The 25,604-nt window shown below is 43.0% G+C and overlaps 1 protein-coding gene across 7 annotated transcripts in view; it reads right to left on the bottom strand.

The window, feature by feature from the left end:
* Window positions 1-25,604, bottom strand: part of SLC35F3 (solute carrier family 35 member F3) — a 391,027-nt gene that overhangs the window by 223,274 nt on the left and 142,149 nt on the right. For 5 of the 7 annotated variants that reach the window (XM_033938617.1, XM_033938612.1, XM_033938614.1 and 2 more), the window contains exons 4-5: window positions 11,782-11,910; window positions 9,236-9,428 (exon numbers count right to left, since the gene is read on the bottom strand). In XM_033938617.1, coding sequence (XP_033794508.1) covers window positions 9,236-9,428; window positions 11,782-11,910 — 322 coding nt within the window. The remainder of the gene's footprint in view (window positions 1-9,235; window positions 9,429-11,781; window positions 11,911-25,604) is intronic. The other 2 variants (XM_033938613.1, XM_033938616.1) reach the window with 1 other exon arrangement.

The raw sequence follows: 25,604 nt of genomic DNA, 5'->3' as shown, positions 1-25,604 counted from the left end.
ACTGTTCAGGGTCTTTCGCCCTTCCAGGCTTCTCTCTCTAACATTCTTTCTTTTCTTTAGGACGGAGTAACCAAGGGATTGGCATATAATTCCCTTAAAGTTCAAGTGGCCTCTATTGCTTGTTATAGGGGCCGCGTGGCTCATTCTTCCCTTGCGTCACAACCTGATGTAGTTTGATTTCTCAAAGGTGTGCAACATATTCGTCCACCTATTAAAAAGCCCGGTCTGGAGTGGAGTCTTAAGGTAGTCCTTGGGGGGGAGGTTACAAAAGGCTCCATTTGAGCCTTTGTCAAAGGCAACTCTGAAGGATGTGACATTGAAAGCGGTCTTTCTTGTGGCAATGGCTTCAGCCCGGCGGGTGTCTGAGTTGCAGGCGTTATCATGTAGAGATCCTATTTTGCGAATTTCAGATTCAGGTGTGTCTATTAGGACTGTACCATCGTTTCTTCCTAAAGTGGTACCAACCTTTCATTTTAATCAGGCTTGCTTCATTCCAGCTTTCAGGGAGGAGGACTGGGGTAGCAATTCTCTTCACTGCGTTTCCTAGTAGTGCTGCCCGATTTGCGATTCAAATCGAGTCACCAATTTACTTTGGGTAAATCGATTCGATTTGCTTTTGAAGAAAATCGAACTTACCGATTCATTGGCCCCCTTGCAAAACCGGAAGTTGCATTGAAGCAAGGACTCTAGTGGCAGAGGGAAATCCTGAATGGGTCTCTGCATGCAGATCGGCAGCAGCAAGGCTCTCTCCTTCCTGGGCGTTAGTATTTCTCCTCTCCTCCTTGGCCAGGGAAAAGTGGCGGTAGTGAATGCAATTCACTACCCTGCCACTACTCCGGGTGTCTTCTCTCCATTTGGCCACTCAAGCAGAAACAGGGCAGCAGTGGAGAGAAGATGCAAGGAGTGGTGGTAGGAGTGGATCGCTAAATAACTACCACTACCGGCAACACATTGTAATGTCAAAATAAAGGGAGATGGACTTGGGGGGAGTTGGTGGACTGGAGGAGAGATGGGGAGAAAATGGATGGGAGAAATGAACTTGGTGGAGGGGGAAGATGGATGGTGAAGATGGACTTGGGGGAGATCATGGAGAGGGGAGATGGGGGAGGGATAGAAGAAATAATGGATCTAAAAACAGGATAGGGATTTAGGAAGATGTTTGTTGCAGAGCCTGGGACCAACATGATTTGAAAAATGACCAGACAACAAAAGGTAAAATAAATAATTTTATTTTCTATTTGTGATTACAATGTGTCCGATTTGAAATTTGTATCTTGCCAGAGCTGGTGAACGTGAGCTAGGATTTAACAGAGAGAGGAAAAAAGTATTTTTTATTTGTTTACACCACAGCACCAGTGTGGGTAGGAGAGGGCAAAGGGGGTGAAAAGGCTATAAAATAAACTCACCAGGATGTTTGACTAAAAACACCCAATTGTGCAGGAAAATCGAATCAAATTGAAAAATCGATTAAATAGGCTGAATCGAATTGAAATATTTTTTCCTGAATCAGGCAGCACTAGTAAGTGGGATACTTCTACATTATCTCCAGGTTACTAACAACTTTCGACATTCAGATCACCTCTTTGTGTTATTCGTAGGCTACAACAAAGGTGTGGCAGCGTCCAAAGCTTCTATTGCTCGATGGGTCAAGGAAACCATTGGTTACACTTATTTGACGTCAGGCAAGCAGTTGCCGGACAAACTTCATGCTCATTCCACTAGAGCGATGGCTACTTCTTGGTCTGAGTCCAGAGGTTTTTCCTTGGAGGAGATTTGTCGTGAGGCTACTTGGTCTTCTAGGAATATTTTTTCTATGCATTACCGGTTGGATGTGGCAGCGCATGCAGAGACTGCTTTTGGTGCTTCGGTTATTGCAGAGGCGGCGTTCGCTTCTCACCCAGATTGAGGATTGCTTTGCTACATCCCACTAGTCTCTGGATTCATCTGCTACTGTTGGTAAGGAAGGAAAAATTATGTTCTTACCTGTTAATTTTCTTTCCTTTAGACGCAGATGAATCCAGAGCCTCACCCTTTCTGTCTGTCAGCTCTCAGTTTCTGTTTTGTGGGTTTTACAAGATTTGTTCTAGTTGGTAGTTGTATTCTATGTTGTTACCTTTGAAACTGATTATGGGAAAGAAGTTTTTTACATGTTAACCATATTTCTGGTTCCGGATGCTTGGACAAGGAGCAATACTCAAGCTACAGGCAGCGGGCCAACCTGTTAATCAATTTCTGTCTCCACCTGCTATCCCAATAGTCTCTGGATCCATCTGCTGCATCTAAAGGAAAGAAAATTAACAGGTAAGAACATAATTTTTCCTTATCAAAAGGCAAACCACCATACATCTGGAGGGCCTGAAGAAGCAAGTCAGAATCCTGGAGGGCAGAATACTGGAACTAGAATCACTTTGAGCAGTGGACAGAGGCAGAAAACTTCATGACAGAGGAAACCATTGTGGAAGAAGTCAGGGAGTTAGAGAAGTTCATCGAGGAGGCATACAGGGAGGCTGTGGAAAATCACCAACAACAGTGTAACTGCCAAGATACATCTACAGTGAGTGAGGAGCGCCTGGAGGACAACCACAAGGACAGAATAGGTGACACAGCAGCGAGACTTGGAAACAGTGGAGGAAACCCACAGGAAGACGAATCTGGTGCAAGCCAACGCCAGGATGAGGGAAGATGAAAGTGAAAAGAGGACAAGGACCTACGGCTGGAGAGATGGACATACACCAGGGACACAGACCTGCGGCTAAAGAGACAAGAGAAGATAGAGGACAGCAATCATCATGGGGGACTCCATCATCAAGTTTCAAGTTTATTATTTTTCTTGATTAATCGCTTAATCAAATTCTAAGCGATGAACATTTTAAAAAATAGTCAATAAGAAACAAACAGTACAGACTATAAATAATTACATTGGGTAAATTGCTAATACATATTTACATTAGATAGGGTAAGATAGGATTTTGAAATACATTTGATTAAAGAAAAGCAAAACAGAGGAAAAACACAATAGGGAAAACATTTTAGCACTAAGGTATAAACTAATAAAATTACTGACTTTAAAAATTATTGAATTAAGTATTAAAAGCATCGTTAAAAAGAAATGTTTTTAAATTACTTTTAAATTTTTCCAAATCTTGCTCATTTCGTAAATAAATTGGAAGGGCGTTCCAGGTCTGTAGTGCGGTTACCGAAAATATAAACTGCCGTCTGGTGTTTATAATTTTCAGTGATGGAATGGTCAGTAAATTTTGTTCAATAGATCTTAAGGTTCTGCTTGGGTGATATGGTATTAATAGTTTGTATATGAATGCAGGAGTCTTATACAGTAGAGACAAGTCGACAACCACATAGCGGGAGGAAGAAAGGATCGGCTGGTGAACTGCCTACCAGGAGCCAAGGTAGAAGATATAGTGAGCCGCATCGACAGGATCAACAGCGTGGAAGAGGGAGATACAGTGGTGGTGATCCATGTGGGGACAAACAACATAAGCAACAAGAACTACAGCAGGGAAGCACTGAAGGACCAGTTATGGATGCTAGGAAAGAAGCTGAAAACTAGAACGTCAAGGGTAGTATTCTCGAAGATCTTGCCGGTACCCAGGGCCGATGAGAAGAGGCAGACGGAGCTGCAAGCAGTCAATGCATGGAGGCACTGATAGGAGGAAGAAAGATTCCACTTCGTGCTCAACTGGACAACGTTCTGGTGGAAGAGCAAGCTATACAGGAAGGATGGACTTTACCTCAGCGGAGACGGAACGAGGCTACTTGCAAGCAACATCAAACGAGAAATTGAGAAGTTTTTAAACTAGGAAGAAAGGGAAAGCCGACAGTCGACCAAGAATCGATAGTTCGGGAATCGGTATACCCAGAGGATACCATGCAGGAAGATTGCGGGGAAGACTCATCGGATCAAAGGCACGATAAAAATCCTGACGGATCGAAAGGGGCACAAGAGGGAAGGAAATGCAATTCTTAACTTAATTCTAAATGGACTACGAGAACTGGCACAAGGTGTAGAAGTAGAAGGGATGCTGGGAAGCAGTGATCACAATATGATCCACTTCAACCTGGACACAGAGGCAAAACATTGATCCAGAATGATGGCCACGGCACTGAACTTCCGAAAAGGGAATTATGAAGGGATGAGACTCATAGTGGGGAAGAAGATTAAGAAGAAGATAAGTACTATAAAAACGCTAGAGCAAGCATGGTCCCTTTTTAAAGACACAGTCACCGAGGCACAAAATCTATATATACTGCGTTTCAACAAGGGATCCAAGAGGAAAAAGAACAAGGAACCGGCATGGCTCACTGTAGCGGTGAAGGAAGCAATCAGAGACAAGAAGACTTTGTTTAAGGAATGGAAAAGGTAAAAAATGGACGAAAACTGGAAAAAACATAACATCAAAGCAGGTGCCATAAGGCGGTAAGAGGAAAAAACAGCCAAGGAGCAAAAAAAAACCTCCAAGCCGTTCTTTTGATATTTCAAGGCGAAACGACCCGTGAAGGAAGCGGTGGGGCTGTTGGATAACCATGGAATAAAGGGAGTACTAAAGGAGGACAAAGCCATCGCTGACAAAATGAACACATTTTTTGTGTCCGTATTTATTGAACAAGATATACACAACATACCAGAAGCAGACAGGCTATATACCGGAAACGAAGAAGGGAATCTGACAGGATTGACGGTCAGTCTAGAAGAGGTATACAAGCAGATTGATAGGCTTAAAAATGACAAATCCCCGAGACCAGACAACATCCCTCCGAAGGTAATCAAGGAACTTAAAGGGGTTATTGCTGCACTGCTCCAACTAAATAAACTGATAAAGGACCGCATCATTGATTACCTTGACGGACACAATCTGATGAGGATTAGCCAGCACGGCTTCAGCAAAGGATGATCTTGCTTGACGAATTTACTGCACTTCTTCGAGGGAGTAAACAGGCCGATAGACAAGGGTGACCTGGTTGACATTGTATATCTGAATTTTCAGAAGGTGTTCGACAAGGTCCCCTATGAATGACTACTTCAAAAAATTGCGAGCCATGGAACCAAGGGTGAAATACTCATGTGGATTAAAAACTGGTTGGCGGATAGGAAACAGAGTGGTGGTAAATGGACAATACTCGGACTGGAAAAGCGTCACGAGTGGAGTGCCGCAGGTGCTTAGACCCATGCTCTTCAACATATTTATAAACGACCTGGAAATTGGTTCGACTGAGGTGATTAAATTTGCAGACGATACAAAGTTATCCAGAGTAGTGAAGACACAGAAGGATTGCGAAGACTTGCAACTTGACATAAACACACTCAAGAAATGGGCCGCAACATGGTAAATGAGGTTTAACGTGGATAATTGTAAGGTGATGCATGTTGGTAACAAAATTCTTATACATGAATACAGGATGTCCGGTGCAGTACTCAGAGACACCCCCAGGAAAGAGACTTGGGCGTACTGCTAGACAAGTCAATGAAGCCGTCTGTACAATGTGCTGTGGCGGCGAAATGGGCAAGTAGAATGCTAGGAATGATTAAGAAGGGGATCACAAACAGTTCAGAGAAGGTTATCATGCCGCTGTACAGGGCCATGGTATGCCACCACCTGGAATACTGCGTCCAGCACTGGTCGCCGTACATGAAGAAAGACAGTGCTACTCGAAAGGGTCCAGAGAAGAGCAACTAAAATGGTTAAGGGGCTGGAGGAGTTGCCGTACAGTGAGAGATTAGAGAAACTGGGCCTCTTCTCCCTTGAAAAGAGGAGACAGAGGGGATATGATCGAAACATTCAAGATAATGAAGGGAATAGACTTAGTAGATAAAAACAGGTTGTTCACCCTCTTCTAGGTAGAGAGAACGAGAGGGCACTCTCTAAAATTAAAAGGGGATAGATTCTGTACAAACGTAAAGAAGTTCTTCTTCATCCAGAGAGTGGTGGAAAACTGGAATGCTCTTCCAGAGGCTGTTATAGGGGAAAACACCCTCCAGAATTCAAGACAAAGTTAGACAAGTTCTTGCTGAACCAGAACATACGCAGGTAAGGCTAGACTCAGTTAGGGCACTGGTCTTTGACCTAAGGGCTGCCACGGGAGCGGACTGCTGGGCACAATGGACCACTGGTCTGACCCATCAGCGGCAATTCTTATGTTCTTCTCTAGAAATTATTTTTTTTTAATATTTTTTTTAAGCCTCTATCTGGAAATTCAGGCCATTGGGATGCCCAGACCACCAGGACATCTATCTTTATACCATATTTTTGACCCAAATTTTACCCAAGTCCCAAATGCCCAAAACAAGACCATTTGGATGTGGGAGGGGCCAGTCCTGTAATAGACTGGTCACCCAAATATGGCAACTGAAATGTGGGGCACCTTAGAGGGCACTGCTGTAAACTTTATATAAAGGGTACCAGATAAATATAATAATAATAATAATTTTATTCTTATATTCCTCCAAAGCCATGGAAGTTTGAGGCGGTTTACAGCAAGAAGCACTGGACAATCAGCGAAGAGGTTACAATCAAAGTCAACAAAACAATCTTAAATAATGAAAGAATTGGAAAGCTATATAGTTCTTAGGGTTACTGGTTGAATAAGCAGAGCTGTATAGATTCTTAGTTTACAAATCGATTGAACAAACTCGTTTTTACCAGTTTTCTAAAATTGAAGTAGGATGAGGAGAGCGTGATAACGTTACTAAGCCAATCGTTCCATTTGCCTGCCTGGAAGGCAAGAGTTCTGTCCAAGAATCTTTTGTAGTGGCAGGCTTTTATTGTCGGATAGGTGAACAGATGTATTCTTCGTGTGGGCCTAAAAGAACTTGCCAGGTTAAAATGGGAAACTAGGTAAGTGGGGGCCAGACCAAATATTGATTTATAACACAGACATGAGACTTAAACAGGATTCGCGCCTCTAGGGGCAGCCAATGGAGTTTTTGATAATAGGGGCTTATGTGTTCCCATTTCTTCAGTCCAAAGATCAGTCGAACTGACAAATTTTGAATGACTCTGAGTCTTAGAATGGTTTTTTTGAAGGATCCCAAGTAAATGATGTTGCAATAATCGAGCAAGCTTAGGATGGAAGATTGAACTAGTAAGCAGAAGGATGCTGCGTCAAAGTATTTTCTGATGGTTCTGAGTTTCCATAGTACCGAAAAGCATTTTTTAACCAATAAATCTGTGTGAGCATTTAGGGTGAGGTGGCGGTCCAGGGTGACTCCCAGGATTTTAATGGAGTGGTCAATAGGGAAGTCCTAACTATTCAAGGAGATCGATGAGTCTTTGATTTTGTCGTTAGGACTTGCAAGGAAAAATTTAGTTTTGTCAGTGTTGAGCTTCAATTTGAATTCGGTCATCCATAGTTCAATTTGCTTTAGAATGGATGATAAATGAATCTTAGTCTTGGAGGTCATAGTAGTAAGGGGAATAACAATGGTGATATCATCAGCACAGATATAAAATTTATCTTTTAAGCTTTGTAGTAAGTTCCCCAATGAGGCAAGGTAGATGTTGAACAATGTAGAGGAAAGAGGATAGCCTTGCGGGACTCTGCATGAGTTTACCCAACTAAAGGACTTTTTATTGTCACTATAGACTTGATATGACCGTGTGCTTAAAAAATATCTCACCAGAACTCCCATATAGGTTATGATGAGCCCCCCCCCAAAACCCACTATACCCACCTGTTTACAACCCAAATAGCCCTTGTGGCTGCAGATGGGTAGAATAGGGGTTTTTGGGGGGGGGAAGTTGGTGGGCTCACATTTTCCACCATGAATGTAGTGATTAGAGTGGCTTATAGGACTTGTTACTCCTCTCTATGGTTCATTAGCCCACCTACCAGGCTACTTAAGACACCTGTGTGCAGCTCTTCTAGGCTTTCCTATACCAGGTGCTTATGTTTTGGAGACAAGTATGTATGTTTGTATTCTGATCTTTGTGGGTGTGAGGAGGTCTATGAGCACTGGGGGAGTGTGGGGATGTTATTCTGTAATGCATGCAGTGGTCATCTGGTCAGTTTGGGTACCTTTGTGGCACTTATACGTTTAGAACAAGACCTGTTTTAGAAGGGTCAAAGTTCTTGCAAAATGTTTGACTATCGCTGCAAGACGTCCATGTCTAACCTGTCCTTGAAGCTTCCCAAATCCCGCCCATAACATGCCTCCACCACGCCCATCTCATGCTCTGAATGTACAAAAGCTATAACACCTCACTAGATATACAGAAAGAAGATTTTGATTATCGGCACTTGGACATCCTGGCAATTAGGAAGTCCAAATGCTTATTTAGGATGCTTTTTGGATGTCTTTTGATTGTGGGCCTCCACATACTGGAACAAAAGCTACACTCCCTCAATTGTAGAAGAGCTCTATTTTATTATTTTCATGTAACATCAATTGTAGAAGAACTCTATTCTATTATTTTCATGTAATAAAACACCTGTGAGTATGCTCTCAGGTGTTTGTTACATCCATCCAAACCTACTCTTTCTTCCTGGGTCTCTGACTGTAACATTCTGCTATCAAAAAGCCAATTTACTACTTCAGGGGGAAATTGGACCCTTTCAACTATGATCAACAGGGGTTAATAACTATTGGAATTCTCCATATAGCTTCCCTATCTGTAGAGCTCCAACATGGTCTTCAGTCCATTTATATTTACTAAACATTACTATGTTGACATATCCTTCCATATCCTTTTTGCATGCTGTATTATGTTCACAGGTCTGGTAATTTCCAAGCTGACCCTCGGTTAGACAAGCTCCTCTCCTCCCACCTCCATCCATATCATAGCCAATGTTGGGTATATTCTTAAAAGGGATGGAAGAAGGGAAAGTATACCTGTATCTCCCCTACTTGTCTGCTTTCCTGTTGGTAATTTTATAAAAGTAGAAACTTATAAAGCATAAGCATAACAACATACAAAAATATCTTGAATATTAACAAAATTATTAGAGTCTACATTAGGTCTTAACTGAAGCTTTCATCCTATGCAAAATAGATAAATAGGCTACAGATGAAGGCAGAAGAGTCAGTGTTAATAGAAAGAAAATGCAATTTTCATGCAGTTGTGATTTCAAATGTCCTGGAACCAAGCTGACATATCTGTTATGTTCAATACCCTGATTGGCTCAACAAATAGTAAGATTTAAAAAACAGTGTCCTACTACAGAAAAATGAATGCCAAATAATGTGTTCCCATATGTTAGATTTTCTTAACATATTACTTACTCAATAAAAGCACCGCAAACCCACAAAGGTTTCCCCATGGAACAGCATCAAAGGAGCTCCAGTGTTCCAATTTGGTAAAGTAAAGGATCACCGGGATACAAGTGATGAAAAGGACATTAAAAACCCCTAAAATTGTCAAAAATAATGCAGCCTCTCCAAATTTAGCACTGCCCAGGAGAAGTTTAAACAACACCTGCAAGACAAGATATCAAAATAAAAATATGGGTCAGAAATATATAATTGCCACAGTTCTAAACATGTTGAATAAATCAAAAAAATTTTCTTTACATCTACTTATGATCATATCCACTGTAATATGTGTAACCATATTTTTCAATTCCCTTTCAAATTCTTTGCTACTTTATCTCTTTTGACCCAGTGGCTTCCTCTGTCTCCTTTTTTTTTTTTTGGGGGGGGGAGGGATTTCCCAGCTCAGAGTTCACATCAGAGGGGCTGTGGGTCATTGGATACCATTATGAATTCTGGCACTGGTGAACCATGAGCCATTTGGTATTGCTCCTGCCCCATTAGGACCCATAGGCCCTAGAGGATAAGGAAAGGTACAGAGAGGAGGTGTGGAGACTGGGGACCAGCACTGAGGTCTTTTTGACAAAACTGTGGGGATGGGGCTTTCATGAGGATTAATACGCTGATGTGCTAAGTGAAGAAGTAAAAGATTTTTCACTTACTAGGCAAAATTACTAATAACGCATTAAACACTGAATTTTGTGTTTAGCAAGCATCGTTGCAACTTAATAAACAAGCCCCTAAGATAGGTACCTAGAGTTTTTGAATATCAGCTTTATATAGTTAAAAAGTTGCACCTTATATAAATTTCAGAATTCTTATTTGGACAATGTGCTGTATGACTGATCTTGGTCAAAACTATGGTGATGTTGTACCTATGTTTTGGGTGGCCAAGGTTTCTTCACACAGAAATGCAGATTGGAAGTAAATGTGACTGAGTAGTTGACTTCATAGAATTCATGCCCAAGGAGTCCTAGCATCACCAGCTTGAGGCACTTGACAACTTCCAGGTGACTGTAGTAGTGCAAAGAGGAAGGGAGTGGCTCAGCATTTATTTGGCTGGTGGGGATCTGGCATCCCCATTTAACAGGAGCAATGCAGGTTTGGAGGGGGACTGAGCCCAAAGTGGGGTGGCCCAGGTCCCCATGGCTACATCACTGGTCTGAGGCAAAGTGAGAGTAGCATTCTGCTGCTTCAGAGAATAATCACCTTGTGCTTCAGTTGAAGAGATATTCCAGGGAAAGGAACCCATGGATAACTTAAGAGTCCCCATTTGGATCATACTGCACCAGCTCTTTCTAAAACTAATACCAAGGAGGAAGACATAGCATGGAGTAACAACATGGAGATAGATACACAGTTTCCAGTGAGCTTTAGCAGTGTCTGAAACATAAATTTGGATCCAAGAGGTGCCTCTTGCTGCTAAAGAAACAAGGGAAGGAGGCAGCTGAAATTTTACGCATGAGTAAGACATACCAAGTGGACAAAAATAAGCCTTATGGAGACAAGCTTTGACAACGTTGATGTTTTGCATACTACCTTGGACCACCTAGCAGCATTTCTAACATGTTGCTTGTGCAAGCCTTGGTTCTCCCTCTGGTGTCACTTCCTGGTCGCAGGACCAGGAAGTGATGTCAGAGGGAGAGCTGAGGCCAGTGGGAGCAGCAGGCCTCACTGCCAGCGATTATTTGAGGAGGTATGCTGGAAGAGGGTACAGGGGCCTCCTTCTCTTGCTACTCCACTGCTTCCAGCTTCCTTGTTTTGCCCCATTTGTACTTTGAATGTTTCAGTTTATAACGTGGATGTTCATACTGGATGCAGCCAGCACTTGGAGATCCATTTCTCATGTATTTAAGAACAGCACGGTATACAGGCAGATCCTGTTCTAAAATATATGAGAAATGGATATTCAAATGTGGCATACAGACTTGGATGTCAATATTCTGAACTGGACAAAATGCTCTTCTTCTACATGAGCTGTTTTTGAACTACAATAAGTTTCTACAATAAATTTAAATCAATGACTTGGAACACTATTCATGGGTTTGTGAGAATTTATTTTTTCAAAATCAACTATACCAGCACTGGCCAGCACAAAATATCTTGGTGCAACTTAATTTTTCCCTATATCCCGGGGGTAGGGAACTCCAGTCCTCGAGAGCTGCATTCCAGTCGGGTTTTCAGGATTTCCCCAATGAATATGCATGAGATCTATTTGCATGCACTGCTTTCAAAGCATATTCATTGGGGAAATCCTGAAAACCCGACTGGAATACGGCTCTCGAGGACCGGAGTTCCCTACCCCTGCTATATCCTAACTTGTATCAGTGCTGAATAATAGTGGTACTTGGATAAATTCCAGCTCCTTTTGGCTCAGACACCAGATTGCCCCAGCATTACATGGATAGTGCCTCTGAACATCTGGGTATGGCCCCAATGAGTGGCCCTTATCTGGCTAGGAGCTGCTTCTACCCAGATGTGTGATGCTGAATATCTTTTCTGTTTTCCTGAATATTTACCTTATAAAGTGCAGATGTTGATGCAGATCCCACAACAAGTGCTATTCCAATGACAGAATGACTATGGAATCCATCAGCATAAGTCATCATCACTATTCCAGCAATAGCGAGTATAGCAGCTACGATCTGCTTGAGAACAAAAGATTTAATATTTTGAGTATTAAATATATTTTTGAAGCAGATGAACATCTCAAAAAAGCCAAAAAAATGTCCAAATCATGATTTTTGAATTTGGATGTTTTACTCTGCAGTTCATTTAAATAGCAAGGGAGCATGTTGGAGGTATGATTTGGGGAACTAGAGTGGACCCAAAATTAGGGTGTCTCAGCAATAATGGAATGGAAAGAAATGTCTAAGAAGGCAATAAAAATGGACATTTTGTCTAGAGATCCAGGTGCCCTGACTGAGCAGATGACCACTGGAGGGATGAAAGCATCACCCCTCCTTAATCTCCAAATGGTTACTAACCCCCTTCCATCCCACTAAGATGTAAAAGTGATAGTGGATACTGGGATCTATGACAGCTTCAGTTATTATGGCCATTCCTAATAGAGCAACAAAGCATGTATAGTGGGCAGTGCAGTGGAATTTTGAACCACAGAATCCTACTTTACAGATGTAACTCCCACATTAACTTTTTTATTTAATTATTTTTTATTTTATTTAATTATTTATATACCACTTATATCCTAAGTGGTTTACATTCAGATACTTTATCATATTTCCCTATCTGTCCCGGTGGGCTCAAACTCTATCTAATGTACTTGGGGCAGTGAGGGGATTAAGAGACTTGCCCAGGGTCACAAGGAGCAGCGAGGGATTTGAATCCACAGCCTCAGGGAACGTAGAAATACCTAGGGTTACCAGATTTTAGTTAAAAAAAATCTGAACCCATAGCCCCACCCTCAAGCCCACCCAGTTCTGCCCCACCCTGCCCCATTATGCCCACATCATACCCCAGTCCTGCCCACCCAACCTGTTCTTATCAGCCGGGAGGTCCCAAAGAAGAAGTTTTTCAAAATCTGGACAAAGTGCCAGGTTTTGAAAAGCTGTCCAGCCGCCCGGACATGCCCTCTAAAAAGAGGACATGTTCAAGTAAATCTGGATGTCTGGTAACCCTAGAAATACCTACCCGAATTTAAGACAAATTTAAGATACCTGCAAGCATGATGGCTATTGTAATGGTATATGTTTAAGTACAGTAGGTTTTTGTCTGTTCCTGGACAGCTCACAATAACATATAAAGGAATTAAGGTGAGGTTTTACTGTTTCTTATAGTCCAGGGACATCTGTGTAGTCATTTTTGTACAAATGATTCCAGACAGACGTTTTTGTGCCAGCTGTTTTGGTGTTCATATTTTGGGCATTTCATTTTGGAAACTGGCCTTTCATTTTGGACATTTTCAACACAAGAACGTCTTTCTCACATACATATTTTCCAAAAAGAAATCCTGATATTTTTCCTGTTCGAAAATGGCCGTGTTATGGATGAGGATTTTTTAGACATTATGACCAGGATGTCTCAATTCTGACTTGGAGATTTTTTCAAAAAATTCCCCTCTTACTATTTTAAATTGATAGAAGTATGGCATTTCAAATATACATGCAAAGTTCCTTAAATTCAACTCAAGTACTTTTTGTGTTATAAGCAAACAAATTGGTTGAAATGCTTTCAATACAATACATTGTCTTACTGTATACTCTGCAATTTTCTGCAAGAAATCTATGTGGTTTACAATAAGATTTAGATCAAGTTAAGTTACATTGTTAGCAAGAGCATTGCAAAAGCTATTTGAAGCCAAATTTACACAGGACGGCCATGTAGGGAATAATCTTATAAAGTCATATGGGCATTTACGTATATACCAAAATGCATGCAAATTGGATTAAGAGCAAAGGAAGAAGGGTGAGAAATGTTTCAAACAGTATATTTTACCAGTTCACTCAATAACGGCAGAAAATAGAAAAGTATATTTAGTTCAGGGTTCGGTGCTGGGGCCGATCCTGTTCAATATGTTTGTGAGTGACATTGCTGAAGGGTTAGAAGGAAAAGTGTGCCTTTTTGCAGATGATACCAAGATTTGTAACAGAGTAGACACCGAAGAAGGAGTGGAAAATATGAAAAAGGGTCTGCAAAAAGTTAGAGGAATGGTCTAATGCAGTGATGGCTAACCTTTTTGAGCCCGAGTGCCCAAACTGCCGCACAAAACCAAAGAATTTCCTCAAAGTGCCAGCACGTCAATTAAACCTTAATAACAAGATTTTAGTATCTAAAAACTCTTTATAAAGTTGCCTGAACTATGTAACATCATTTTTAAAGGTTGGAATCTTTGTATTGTCAGAGAATCAATTTGATTCACAATCCTTTGGTTTTCATTTCAATTTATTGGCAATTTATAATGTTTTAATGATTTCATTCAATTTAATGAATTAATGATTTCATTCAATTTAAATGTATTATTCACATAACATGTCAAATGTATCCTGAGTAAAAAAAAAGATAAACTTCTTAAAACTGTTAAATGTGTCAAGACTCGGTGTGTATTCCCAAAGAGTCTATACATGTTTTTTTGTAAAATTTACAATCAAATTAGAAAATAGTTAAATCATTACATTTCTAATAATATGATGTAAAGAAAACAAAAGAGCTTTCAATTAAACCAACCATTTTTATTGGAAATTCCAGATTGGAATACAACAGGGCCATGTAAAGTCCCTTTTTTAAATAACATCTTTAAATAATATTTAAATAACTTAGAAAGTGTCTTAACTGCAAACTGAAAACACTGCTTCATGTAAACATATGCATTGGGCATGCTCTGAAAAAAATTAATGTGATTTTTGTTGTTGCATGCATGCTGATAACTTGTCAATCCTTGGCTCATAGTGCGTTAATTTCAGAGCAACACATGCAGCATTCATGTCATCCGTTAATCTATTTCTAGCATCAGATTTTATATGATTCAAAGCCGAAAACAGCTGCTCACAAGCATAGGATGACCCAAAAAAAGTAAGAAGAGCAATCCCAAGTGCTTTCATGGACTTAAAATTGATTGGCAGAGAATTCCACGCTTTTAGGATTTCATTTTCAGAACTGCTAGCAGTGATTTCATTTGTCACCCTTTCACACTCAATACGTTCAAAAGCCGCACACAGGTCATTGAATTTACTTTTCCAGATAGAGCTTTCTTGAAATTCCAGTAGCTCCATTTCCAAATTTTGAATATCCAACCACTGTAAGCAGGAAAGATCAAGATCTTCAAATGTGGACTTTTCTGGGGAAGTTATAAATGAAAGGGTTGTCTCCATCTTACGGAACTGAGAAAATCTTTTACTAAAATTCTCCTTTGCTTCGGCTACAATGGTGGAATATGCTTTGTGGATTTCCTGGTGTTTTTTATGACTGTCTACAAATGTTGTAGAATTATCCAAATGTATTTTTAGGTTGGGAAAATATTTTAGCTGTCCACTCTCAAGGTCTTTTTCAAAAACATGCAATTTTCTCTCAAAAGCTTTGATGTCACTAAACATGCTTTCTGCTGTTTTTCCCATGCCTTGTAATTTTTTGTTTAGTACATTAAAGTGGTTAGTAAAATCTGTAAAGAACATGAGGTTGGTAAGCCAGGCCATGTTGGTGAGTTGAGGATAGTCTTCCCCTTTTTCGTTCATAAATAGCCTAACTTCTTCCAAGCAGGCCACAAATCTCTCTAACACTCGTCCTCTGCTCAGCCACCGGACATTATTGTACATCAGTAAAGTGTTATATTGTGCCTGAACCTCATCAAGAAGGGCTTGAAATTGTCGAAAATTAAGAGCACGCGCCATGATGAAGTTCACCATTTTTGTTACATCTTTGAGGACATCGTCAAGTTTTTTGCTGCTTTCTTTGGCGCAGAGAGCCTCTTGATGTATTATGCAGTGAAATTGAATCGGTGGATGTTTTGCTTCCTTAGCAAAGAAATGAATGAATCCTGATGTTGTCCCCACCATGCTAGGTGCTCCATCGCTAGTAACTGAAACCACTTTTTCTGGACTTATGTCTAGTGATGAAAAAGCCTCCATCACAGCATTGTGGATATCTATCCCTTGTGTTCTTCCAGGCAAAGACAGCAGTTTTACCAGCTCTTCTCTCATGATGTCACCAGTAGCATAACGCAAAATGAGCGCTAGTCTTGCATGGTTAGTAATATCTGTACTTTCGTCCAAGCACATGGAGTAGAAGGGTGCTTTTTGTAAGTCGCAAGTAAACTGTTGACTAACATCAGCAGCCATTCGCAGAACCCTCTTTTGCAGAATTTCTGCTTAGCGGCATCTCAGAGATGCGCTGCACAATTTTATCCTTGTTTTGGAAATCATGGAAGAGTGGATTACTCCCAGCCAAAATTGCCTTTTTGATAAAATCTCCATCAGAGAGGGGCTTACCATGTTTTGCCATGCACAGTGAAATTTGAAAGCTGGCAACTGTAAGATGATTAGTTTTTGAAAGATAGTTGCTAAAACTAAGAGACTGGGAGTGATATTTCTTTAATTTTCCTACAAGGAACTCTTTTCTTTGAGCTAAACCAAGTTCAGCAACACTGTTATGGTTAGTCTCAAAGTGACGTTTGACACTTGATGTGCGAGACACAACACTTTCATTACACATAATACACAATGCTTTCCCACTGCGTTCAATCACTCCATATGTCTCTGTCCAGGCCTCTTGGAATGGTCTTCCACTATCTGTTTTTGCTTTTTTTGCTGTACTCATTTTCTTTGTTCAAGACTTCAAGTCTACAAAAAGATAAAATTTGTATAATAAAAAAAATCTAATGAAGTGCTGTATACAAATCCGTCCCCATAAAAAAATATGTGATTGGGGAATTTTACTAATTGTAGACATCCATTTTGGTCAAAAAATATACTGTCCGGGTGAAAACTGGACTTGTGCAACCTGAGTGTATGGGAAAAGGACTTTTATTTTTCATTATTGGAGCCTTTGTTATTTTATTATGATGTTTACAAAAGCACTGTGAAGGGCCACATATACACTTTACTGTTTTTTGCTATATTGAGTTTTCCATAAGATACAGCGCAGAGGATTAGTGTGTTGGTTGTTCACAGAGAGCCCAGCCCTCCTCTCAGCTTACTGAACTTCTCTATGCAATCATCATAAGCAGCTTTTTTATTTCCTCGAATTTAGCATGTCCCCCATGGAAGATACAGAGGTTTTTACAGAGGAGCATATTATTAGATACATTAACATCCCCCCATATCCTCACCTCTCTAGCATGGGAGCACTAGGAACTGTTCCTGATAACAGATGTCACATGTGGAGTCACACTACAGCCTCACTGAGTTCCTGTGACAGACTCAGTGTGAAGCTTCTCTTCCTCCCCCCACTTCCCCCTCACACACTGCCTGGCTCATAGGATACTAAGGGGAACACAGGCAGGCTAAACATCCACTCACAGGATTGCAGCCAGCACAGGAGGATGGGCCGCGGCCCACCGGGACAATGCCCGGTCCTCCCAATGGCCTGTCCGGCCCTGTTGCCAGGTGAGCTGCAAAGCAGACACCGGCACACTCGCCTCCCGCCGTGCCGCATATCTTAATTGCGGACTAGAGAGTTGCGCGGGGACAGAAATCCCACCCGTCCCCACCCGTCCCCGCCAAAGTCTCACCCGTCCCCACCCGTCCCCGTGAGGAATCCCACCCGTCCCCACCCGTCCCCGTGAGGAATCCCTCTGTCCCCACCCGTCCCTGAGAGGAATGTCCTCCGTCCCCGCCCGTCCCCGTGAGGAATCCCCTCCGTCCCCGCCCGTCCCTATAAACTTCAGAAATAGTTATTTCATTTAATTATGCTACTGAATTAAAGGCTCTGGTAGAAACCCATTTACAAATAAGCAAAAAGACTTTATTAATTTGGAAATATTAATTGGGAAGAATACACACTTTGTAAACGGGTTTCTACCAGAGCCTCTTTTGTTTATAAATTTTTATCAACACAACTAATATACTACTTTATCCTGAAGCAAAAAAAAGAAAAGAAAAAAGAAATAGAATTCTTTTCCTACCTTTGTTGCCTGGTTTCTGCTTTCCTCATGTTCTCATTCAGTTCCTTCCATCCACTGTCTCTCTTCCTTCTGCGTCTTCCATTTGCTCTGTTACTGTGCCTCTCCCTTTCTCCCTCCTTCCAAATTGGTCTGGCACCCATCTTCTTCCCTCCGCTCCCCCCATAGTCTGGCATCTCTGTCTTCTTCCCTGCCAGCGTCTTCTCCCCACTCTCTCTTCCCCATTTCCTTTCAGTGTCTTTCTCCCCCCCCATCTTCCCCATGTCCTGTCAGCGTCCTTCTCCCCCCTCTGTCTTCCCCATGGCCTTTCAGTGTCCTTCTCCACCCCCCCCCCCGTCGTCCCCATGGCCTTTCAGCGTCCTTCTCCACCCCCCATCTTCCCCATGTCCTTTCAGTGTCCTTCTCCATCCCTTTGTCTTCCCCATGTGCTTTCAGCGTCCTTCTCCCCCCACCCTCTTCCCCATGTCCTGTCAGTGTCCTTCTCCCCCTTCTGTCTTCCACAAATGCTTTCAGTGTCCTTCCCCCCCCCACCCCGTCTTCCCCATTGCCTTTCAGCGTCCTTCTCCACCCCTTTGTCTTTCCCAGTGCTTTCAGCGTCCTTCTCCCCCCTCCTTCTCTCCCACCCCGGGTGCAGCACAGCCGGTCAGGTCCCCTTACTTTTGTGGCGCTTCCCCGACCGACAGACCGATAACAGCCCCGGTCTGACAAACCTCCCTGCCCTTAACCGCGAATCTAAATTTCCTTCTTACAGCTGCTGTAAGAAGGTAATTTAGATTCGCGGTTAAGGGCAGGGAGGTTTGTCGGACCAGGGCTGTTGTCGGTCGGTCGGGTTAGCGCCACAAAAGTAAGGAGACCTGGCCGGCTGTGCTGCACACGGGGTGGGGCGGACCGCCCCCCTCCTTTGGTAGCCACTCGAGCCGCGAGGCTACTCCTCCTTACCTACCCTGCCTGCAGTACAGAGCCGAACGGAAGTCTTCCCGATGTCAGCCCTCCCTCCCTCCGACGTCAGCGCTGACGTCGGGAAGACTTCTATTCGGCTCTGTGCTGCAAGCAGAGCAGGTAGGGAGAAAAGCCGCGTGACTTAGTACATCCAGCCCCGCAGGAACCCCGTGACCCTCGGAGGCGTCCCCACGGGATCCCCGCGACCCTAGGGGGTGTCCCCATGGGATTCCCGCGACCCTAGGGGGCGTCCCGTGCAGCTCTCTATTGCGGACCTTCCCGCGTGCCAGCTGCAAGGCCTTCGCGTGCCACAGCTGGCACGCGTGCCATAGGTTCGCCATCGCTGGTCTAATGCCTGGCAACTAAAATTCAATGCAAAGAAATGCAGAGTAATGTATTTGGGGATTAATAATCGGAAGGAACCATATATGCTGGGAGGTGAGAAGCTGATATGCACGGATGGGGAGAGGGACCTTGGGGTGATAGTGTCTGAAGATCTAAAGGTGAAAAAACAGTGTGACAAGGCGGTGGCTGCTGCCAGAAGGATGCTGGGCTGTATAAAGAGAGGCGTAGCCAGTAGAAGGAAAAAGGTGTTGATGCCCTTGTACAGGTCATTGGTGAGGCTCCACTTGGAGTATTGTGTACAGTTTTGGAGACCGTATCTGGCGAAGGACATAAGAAGACTCGAAGCGGTCCAGAGGAGGGCGACAAAAATGATAGGAGGCTTGCACCATAAGACATATGAGGAGAGACTGGAAGCCCTGAATATGTATACCCTAGAGCAGGGGTGTCCAATGTCGGTCCTCGAGGGCCGCAATCCAGTCGGGTTTTCAGGATTTCCCCAATGAATATGCATGAGATCTATTTGCATGCACTGCTTTTATTGTATGCTAATAGTTCTCATACATATTCATTGGGGAAATCCTGAAAACCCGACTGGATTGCGGCCCTCGAGGACCGACATTGGACACCCCTGCCCTAGAGGAAAGGAGGGACAAGGGAGATATGATTCAGATGTTCAAATACTTGAAGAACAAAATCTTTTCCAGAGAAAGGAAAATGGTAAAACCAGAGGACATAATTTGAGATTGAGGGGTGGTAGATTCAAGAGCAATGTTAGGAAATTCTACTTTACAGAGAGGGTGGTGGATGCCTGGAATGCGCTCCCGAGAGAGGTGGTGGAAAAGAAAACAGTGACTGAGTTCAAAGAAGCGTGGGATGAACACAGAGGATCTAGAATCAGAAAATAATATTAAATATTGAACTATGGCCAGTACTGGGCAGACTTGCACAGTCTGTGTCTGTATATGGCTGTTTGGGGGAGGATGGGCTGGAGAGGGCTTCAATGGCTGGGAGGGTTTAGATGAGCTGGAGTAGGTTTTAACGGAGATTTCGACAGTTGGAACCCAAGCATAGTACCGGGTAGAGCTTTGGATTATTGCCCAGAAATAGCTAAGAAGAAAAAAATTTAAAAATTTAAATTGAATCAGGTTGGACAAACTGGATGGACCATTCTGGTCTTTATCTGCTGTCATCTACTATGTATACTATGTAGTTGAAAAAGAATCAGATAAATTGTTGTTAGGTGTCATCGACTCATGTTCGAGGAGGCGTCACTGTCATTTACCACTCTTCTCTTGCTCTTAACTTTGAATTATCTAGTACCACTTGTGCATTCGCAGAGATTCTCCAATTTACTCTTCCTAACCCTCACCCTCTTCATTTCCAACTTCTCTATCTACCTCCCCCAGTTACAAGAGATCACTTAATATCACTCCAATCTATCATTTTAGATTTCTTTATCTCCCATGAATATCCAATTATATTAGGAGACTTTAATATCCATTTTGATGTCCCCAATAATCCAATCACATCCTCTCCTTCTTCTCTGATATTTCATTAACTCCACTCATACATAATCATACACACTTAGCTGGTCATACCATTGACATGATTTTTTTTCCAAACTCTCTTTCTACAGAATTTAAAAATCTTCAAACTTTTCCTCTTCCCCTGGACAGACCATTCCTTGATTAGTCTAACCTTCCCCAAAATCAACACACTTCTCTATCCAATTTTCAAACTAACAACACTCGTGACTAAAGCAACATTACCACCAATACTCATCTGGAACTTCATATAGAAGAATTCTCTAATCTTACTCTCGACAAACAATCCATAACTTGGTACTGCAATACACAACAAATGCTAGATTATTTGGCCCCCATTCATGCTCACACTAACTCTTCTTCCTCAATTTAAAAAAAACCCATGATACAGCCAGGAACACTCTCTCCTCTGTCATCAGCTACGTTCCTCTGAAAGACTTTGGAGACACAAGCGCTCCCCATCCACACTGAAGAAATACAAAGAACAAGCTACTTTTTATAAGAAATCATTACAGGCAGCAAAGAAAAAATACTATACCAACCATATAGCCACTGCAAAAAACTCTTCAGCACTATATTCTATTGTTCGCTCACTCTACATATGCCAGAAGAACCAGCCCTAATTCAAATCAGCCTACAGCACAAGTCCTTGCTGAACATTTTGACCAAAAGATCAAAGGGGTACGAATGACACTGATGAGCACGTCAATGTCTAAAACACCTATTTCTCCTCTACCCAAATATTCACTTCCCTTCAGTTCTTTTTCTGTTTTCTGTCTAGCTACACTTGTGCTGAAGGCTATAACTCAGGGGCTAAATCCAAGGAATAACTCTTTAGAAAATTTACCTCCTACTATCCTTAAAAATCATTTCAAATATTTTGGTCCATTTATACTTGACATGATTAATAAAAGCCTTTCCAGCGGTCACATACCACTTTCTTGGAAATCTGTTCTTGTATTTCCAAAACTTAAACAAATAAACATATCTGAAAATCAAATCAATAATTACCGTCCTATCGCTAATTTACCTTTTCTAGCTAAAATAATTGAGAAACTGGTCTTCAATCAACTTTGCGGAAAGAACTAATGCTCTGCACCCCTACCAAACAGGTTTTTGGAAAAATCACTCTGAAAGACTTTGGAGACTGGTCTGTAATTTCCCGGATCTCCCCTGGAGCCCTTTTTAAAAATTGGCATAACATTGGTCGCCCTCCAATCTTCAAGTACTACAGACAATTTTAGCGACAGGTTACAAATCACTAACAGCAGGTCAGCAATTTCATTTTTTAGTTCTTCTAATACCCTGGGATGTATACCATCACTTTTTAACTTGTCGATTTGGCTTAGTACATCTTCCAGATTCACCAAGATTTCTATCAGTTCCTTCGCATCATCACCCTTGAAACCCATTTCCAGTTCAGATAGATCTCTTACATCTTCTTCCGTAAAGACCGAAGCAAAGAATTCATTCAGTCTTTCCGCTATAGCCTGATCCTCCCTGAGCACCCCTTTCGCTCCTTGATCATCCAATGGTCCCACAGATTCCCGCACAGGTTTTCTGCTTCTGATGTACCTAAAAAAATTGCTGAGTTTTTGCCTCTTTTGCAAGTTTCTCTTCATATTCTTCCTTAGCTGTCTTTATCAATGCTTTGCATCTAAGTTGCCAGAGCTTCTGTTTCTTCTTATTTTCTTCATTTGGATCTTTTTCCATTAGTTAAAGGATTTTTTTTGGCTCTCATAGCCTCTTTCACTTCACCTTTTAACCACGCCGGCTCTCATTTCCTCTTCTTTCCACCTTTGCTGATATGTAGAATACATCTGGTCTGGGCTTCCACGACGGTATTTTTAAATAACATCCACACCTGGTTTACAGTCCTAACTTTTGCAACAGATCCTTTTAACTTCTTTTTAACCATTTTCCTCATTTTATCATAGTCGTCCTTTTGAAAATTAAATGCCCCCTACAGTAGATTTCTTTTGCGACGTTACTCCCGGTATCAGCTCAAATTTGATCACGTTATGATCACTGTTTCCCAGCGGACCTAACAGTTAACTCCTGTACTATGTCTTGCAATTCCACTAAGGACCAAATCTAAAATAGCACCTCCTCTTGTCGGTTCCCAGACCAGTTGCTCTAGGAACATCTAGGAATTTTATCTCCCTAGCACTCCCCGATGTAACATTTAACCAGTCAATGAAATCAAAGAAAAAGCAAATATTATGCTTGACACAGTAATGATCACTCCACTGACCACTATGTAGTACAATATAGGGTGAGAGAAAAACGCAGTATTTTGCACTAAGCTAAACACAGCATACAAATATGTGGAGAAAAAAGCCTCAGTTAATGCTTCATGGGCTCAAAAAGACTCCAAAGCAGTGTTTACTGCAGTTTTATCATAATGTCCATATAGTGTTTCATTCACAGGATCAGTCAGCATCAAAATCAAAAAGCAAACACTACAGTGTACTAATACCAAGCACTGTTGCAACTAAGCAGGAAAAACTTATCTGTATTTTCATTCAGGCACAACGCTGCTGCTTGTTTCTTCCACACACCAATACCCCGACAGGTGTCCCCGTTTCACCAGTCAGGGCTGCGTCAGGGGATAACAACACTCCAGCTGCAAAACTCACACATGCTGCAGCAAGCTTGGGCTAATCCACACCCAGTTTCAGGAAAAATGGCGATCCTCATCCCGAAGTGCCGCGGTTTGGAGGGGGGTGGGCGATCACCATCACTGGCAGGAGAGATGAGCCATCTCTCCTGCAGCGATCAGCCATCCCCTGGCTATTACGATCGGGCAGGAGGGGGCCCAAGCCCTCCTGCCTGGCAACACCTCGAACCCCCAACTACGTTCAGAGCAAGAGGGAACCCAAGCCCTCTTGCCCTGGCGGCACCCTGAACCCCCGACTACGTTCGGGCCAATAGAGAGCCCAAGCCCTCTTGCCCCGGTGGCACCCCGAACCCCTGATTACGTTCGGAGCAAGAGGGAGCCCAAGCCCTCTTGCCCCGGCGGCACCCCGAACCCCCGATTACATTCAGGACAAGAGGGAGTGCTGCCGGGGCAAGAGGGCTTGGGCTCCCTCTTGCCCCAAACGTAGTCGGGGTTCGGGATGCCACGGGCCAGGAGGGCTTGGGCTCCCTTCTGCCCGGATCATTGTAGGGGGGGATTCTGTAACCAGTGTTGTTTTTGACAGACACCGGTTACAGAATCCAGCTTTTAGGCGAAGGACTATGAACATAAGAACATAAGAAGTTGCCTCCACTGGGTCAGACCAGAAGTCCATCGTGCCCAGCAGTCCGCTCCCGCGGCGGCCATCAGGTCTATGACCTGTGAAGTGGTTCCTGACTATTTCTATAACCTACCTCTATTTCTATCTGAACCCCTCAATCCCCTTATCCTTTAAGAACCTATCTAGGCCCTCCTTGAACCCCTGTAGTGTGCTCTGGCCTATCACGACCTCCAGAAGCGCATTCCATGTGTCCACCACCCTCTGAGTAAAAAAGAACTTCCTAGCATTTGTTCTAAATCTGTCCCCTTTCAATTTCTCCGAGTGCCCCCTTGTACATGTGGTTCCCCTCAGTATGAAGAATCTGTCCCTGTCTACCTTCTCTATGCCCTTCAGGATTTTGAAGGTTTCTATCATGTCCCCTCTAAGTCTCTGCTTTTCCAGGGAGAATAGCCCCAGCATTTCCAACCTGTCAGCGTATGGAAAGTTTTCCATACCTTTTATCAGTTTAGTTGCTCTTCTCTGGACTCCCTCAAGCACTGCCATGTCCTTCTTGAAGTACGGCGACCAGTACTGGACACAGTACTCCAGATGTGGGCGCACCATTGCTCGATACAGCGGCATGATGACTTCCTTCGTCCGTCGCCTAAAAGCCCTTGTTTTGGGCGTTTGGGACTTAGGCTTTTTGTAGGTTGATTATATGGTGTAAGTTTAGACATAGTGGTGGTCTGGGGCGTTTAAACAGCTGAACGTAGAGGCAGGCCATTATCATTGAAGATAGGTCAGTGATGGAGGGAAGCTTACAACTTGCCTAGCGACTCTGCCGACGAGTGTGTGAGCTGGGAGGGATGGGAAGATAAATTCTGCTGCTGCACCGAATGGGGGAGGGGAGGGGGAAGAGAAATGTTCTACTGCTGCAACCATTTTTGGGGGGAGGGGGAAGGGAAGAGAAATGTTGTTGCTGCTGCACCCAATCTTTTTGGGGGGAAGGGGAAGAGAAAAGCTGGTGCACCCAATGGGGGGGGGAAGAGAAAAGCTGCTGCTGCACCCATTTGGGGAGGGGAAGAGAAGTGCTGCAGCAGCACCCAATTGGGGAGGGAGAAGGGGAAGAGAAGTGCTGCTGCAGCAGCACCAAATTGGGGAGAGAGAGAAGGAAGACCAGAGAAGGGAAAGGAGAGGCAAGAAATTCCAAGACCATGGGAGGGAGGGAAAGAAAAGGAGCTACCAGACCATGGGAGGGGGGGTAGATGTCAGCGCATATGGGGGGAGGGGGAGGAGGGAGATGCCAGACCATGGGGAGAGAAAGGAAGGAGATAGAGATGCCAGATCATGGGGTGGAGTGGGAAGGAAGGAAAGGAGAAGAGATGCCAAAGCATAGGGGAGGGGTGAAGCTGAAATGAATCATGTTCGTCAGGCATGATCTTCCCTTGCAGAAACCATGTTGGCTTGTTTTCATAAGTTTATGCCTCTCTAGATGCTCCTCGATGCAATCTTTTATCAGCGCTTCTGCCATTTTCCCCGGAACCGAGGTCCGACTTACCGGTCTGTAGTTCCCCAGGCCACCTCTCGATCCCTTTTTAAATATGGGCGTAACATTGGCTATCTTCCAATCCTCTGGGATCACACCTGTTTTCAGGGATAGATTACAAACCTGCTGTAGTAGTTCCGCTATTTCCTCCTTTAGTTCTTTCAATACTCTAGAGTGG

The sequence above is a fragment of the Geotrypetes seraphini genome, chromosome 3 (genome assembly GCF_902459505.1).
Source record: "Geotrypetes seraphini chromosome 3, aGeoSer1.1, whole genome shotgun sequence".
Lineage (NCBI taxonomy): Eukaryota > Metazoa > Chordata > Amphibia > Gymnophiona > Dermophiidae > Geotrypetes > Geotrypetes seraphini.
The sequence above is the reverse complement of the archived record's forward strand: the minus strand, read 5'-3'. Positions and strand labels throughout refer to the sequence as shown.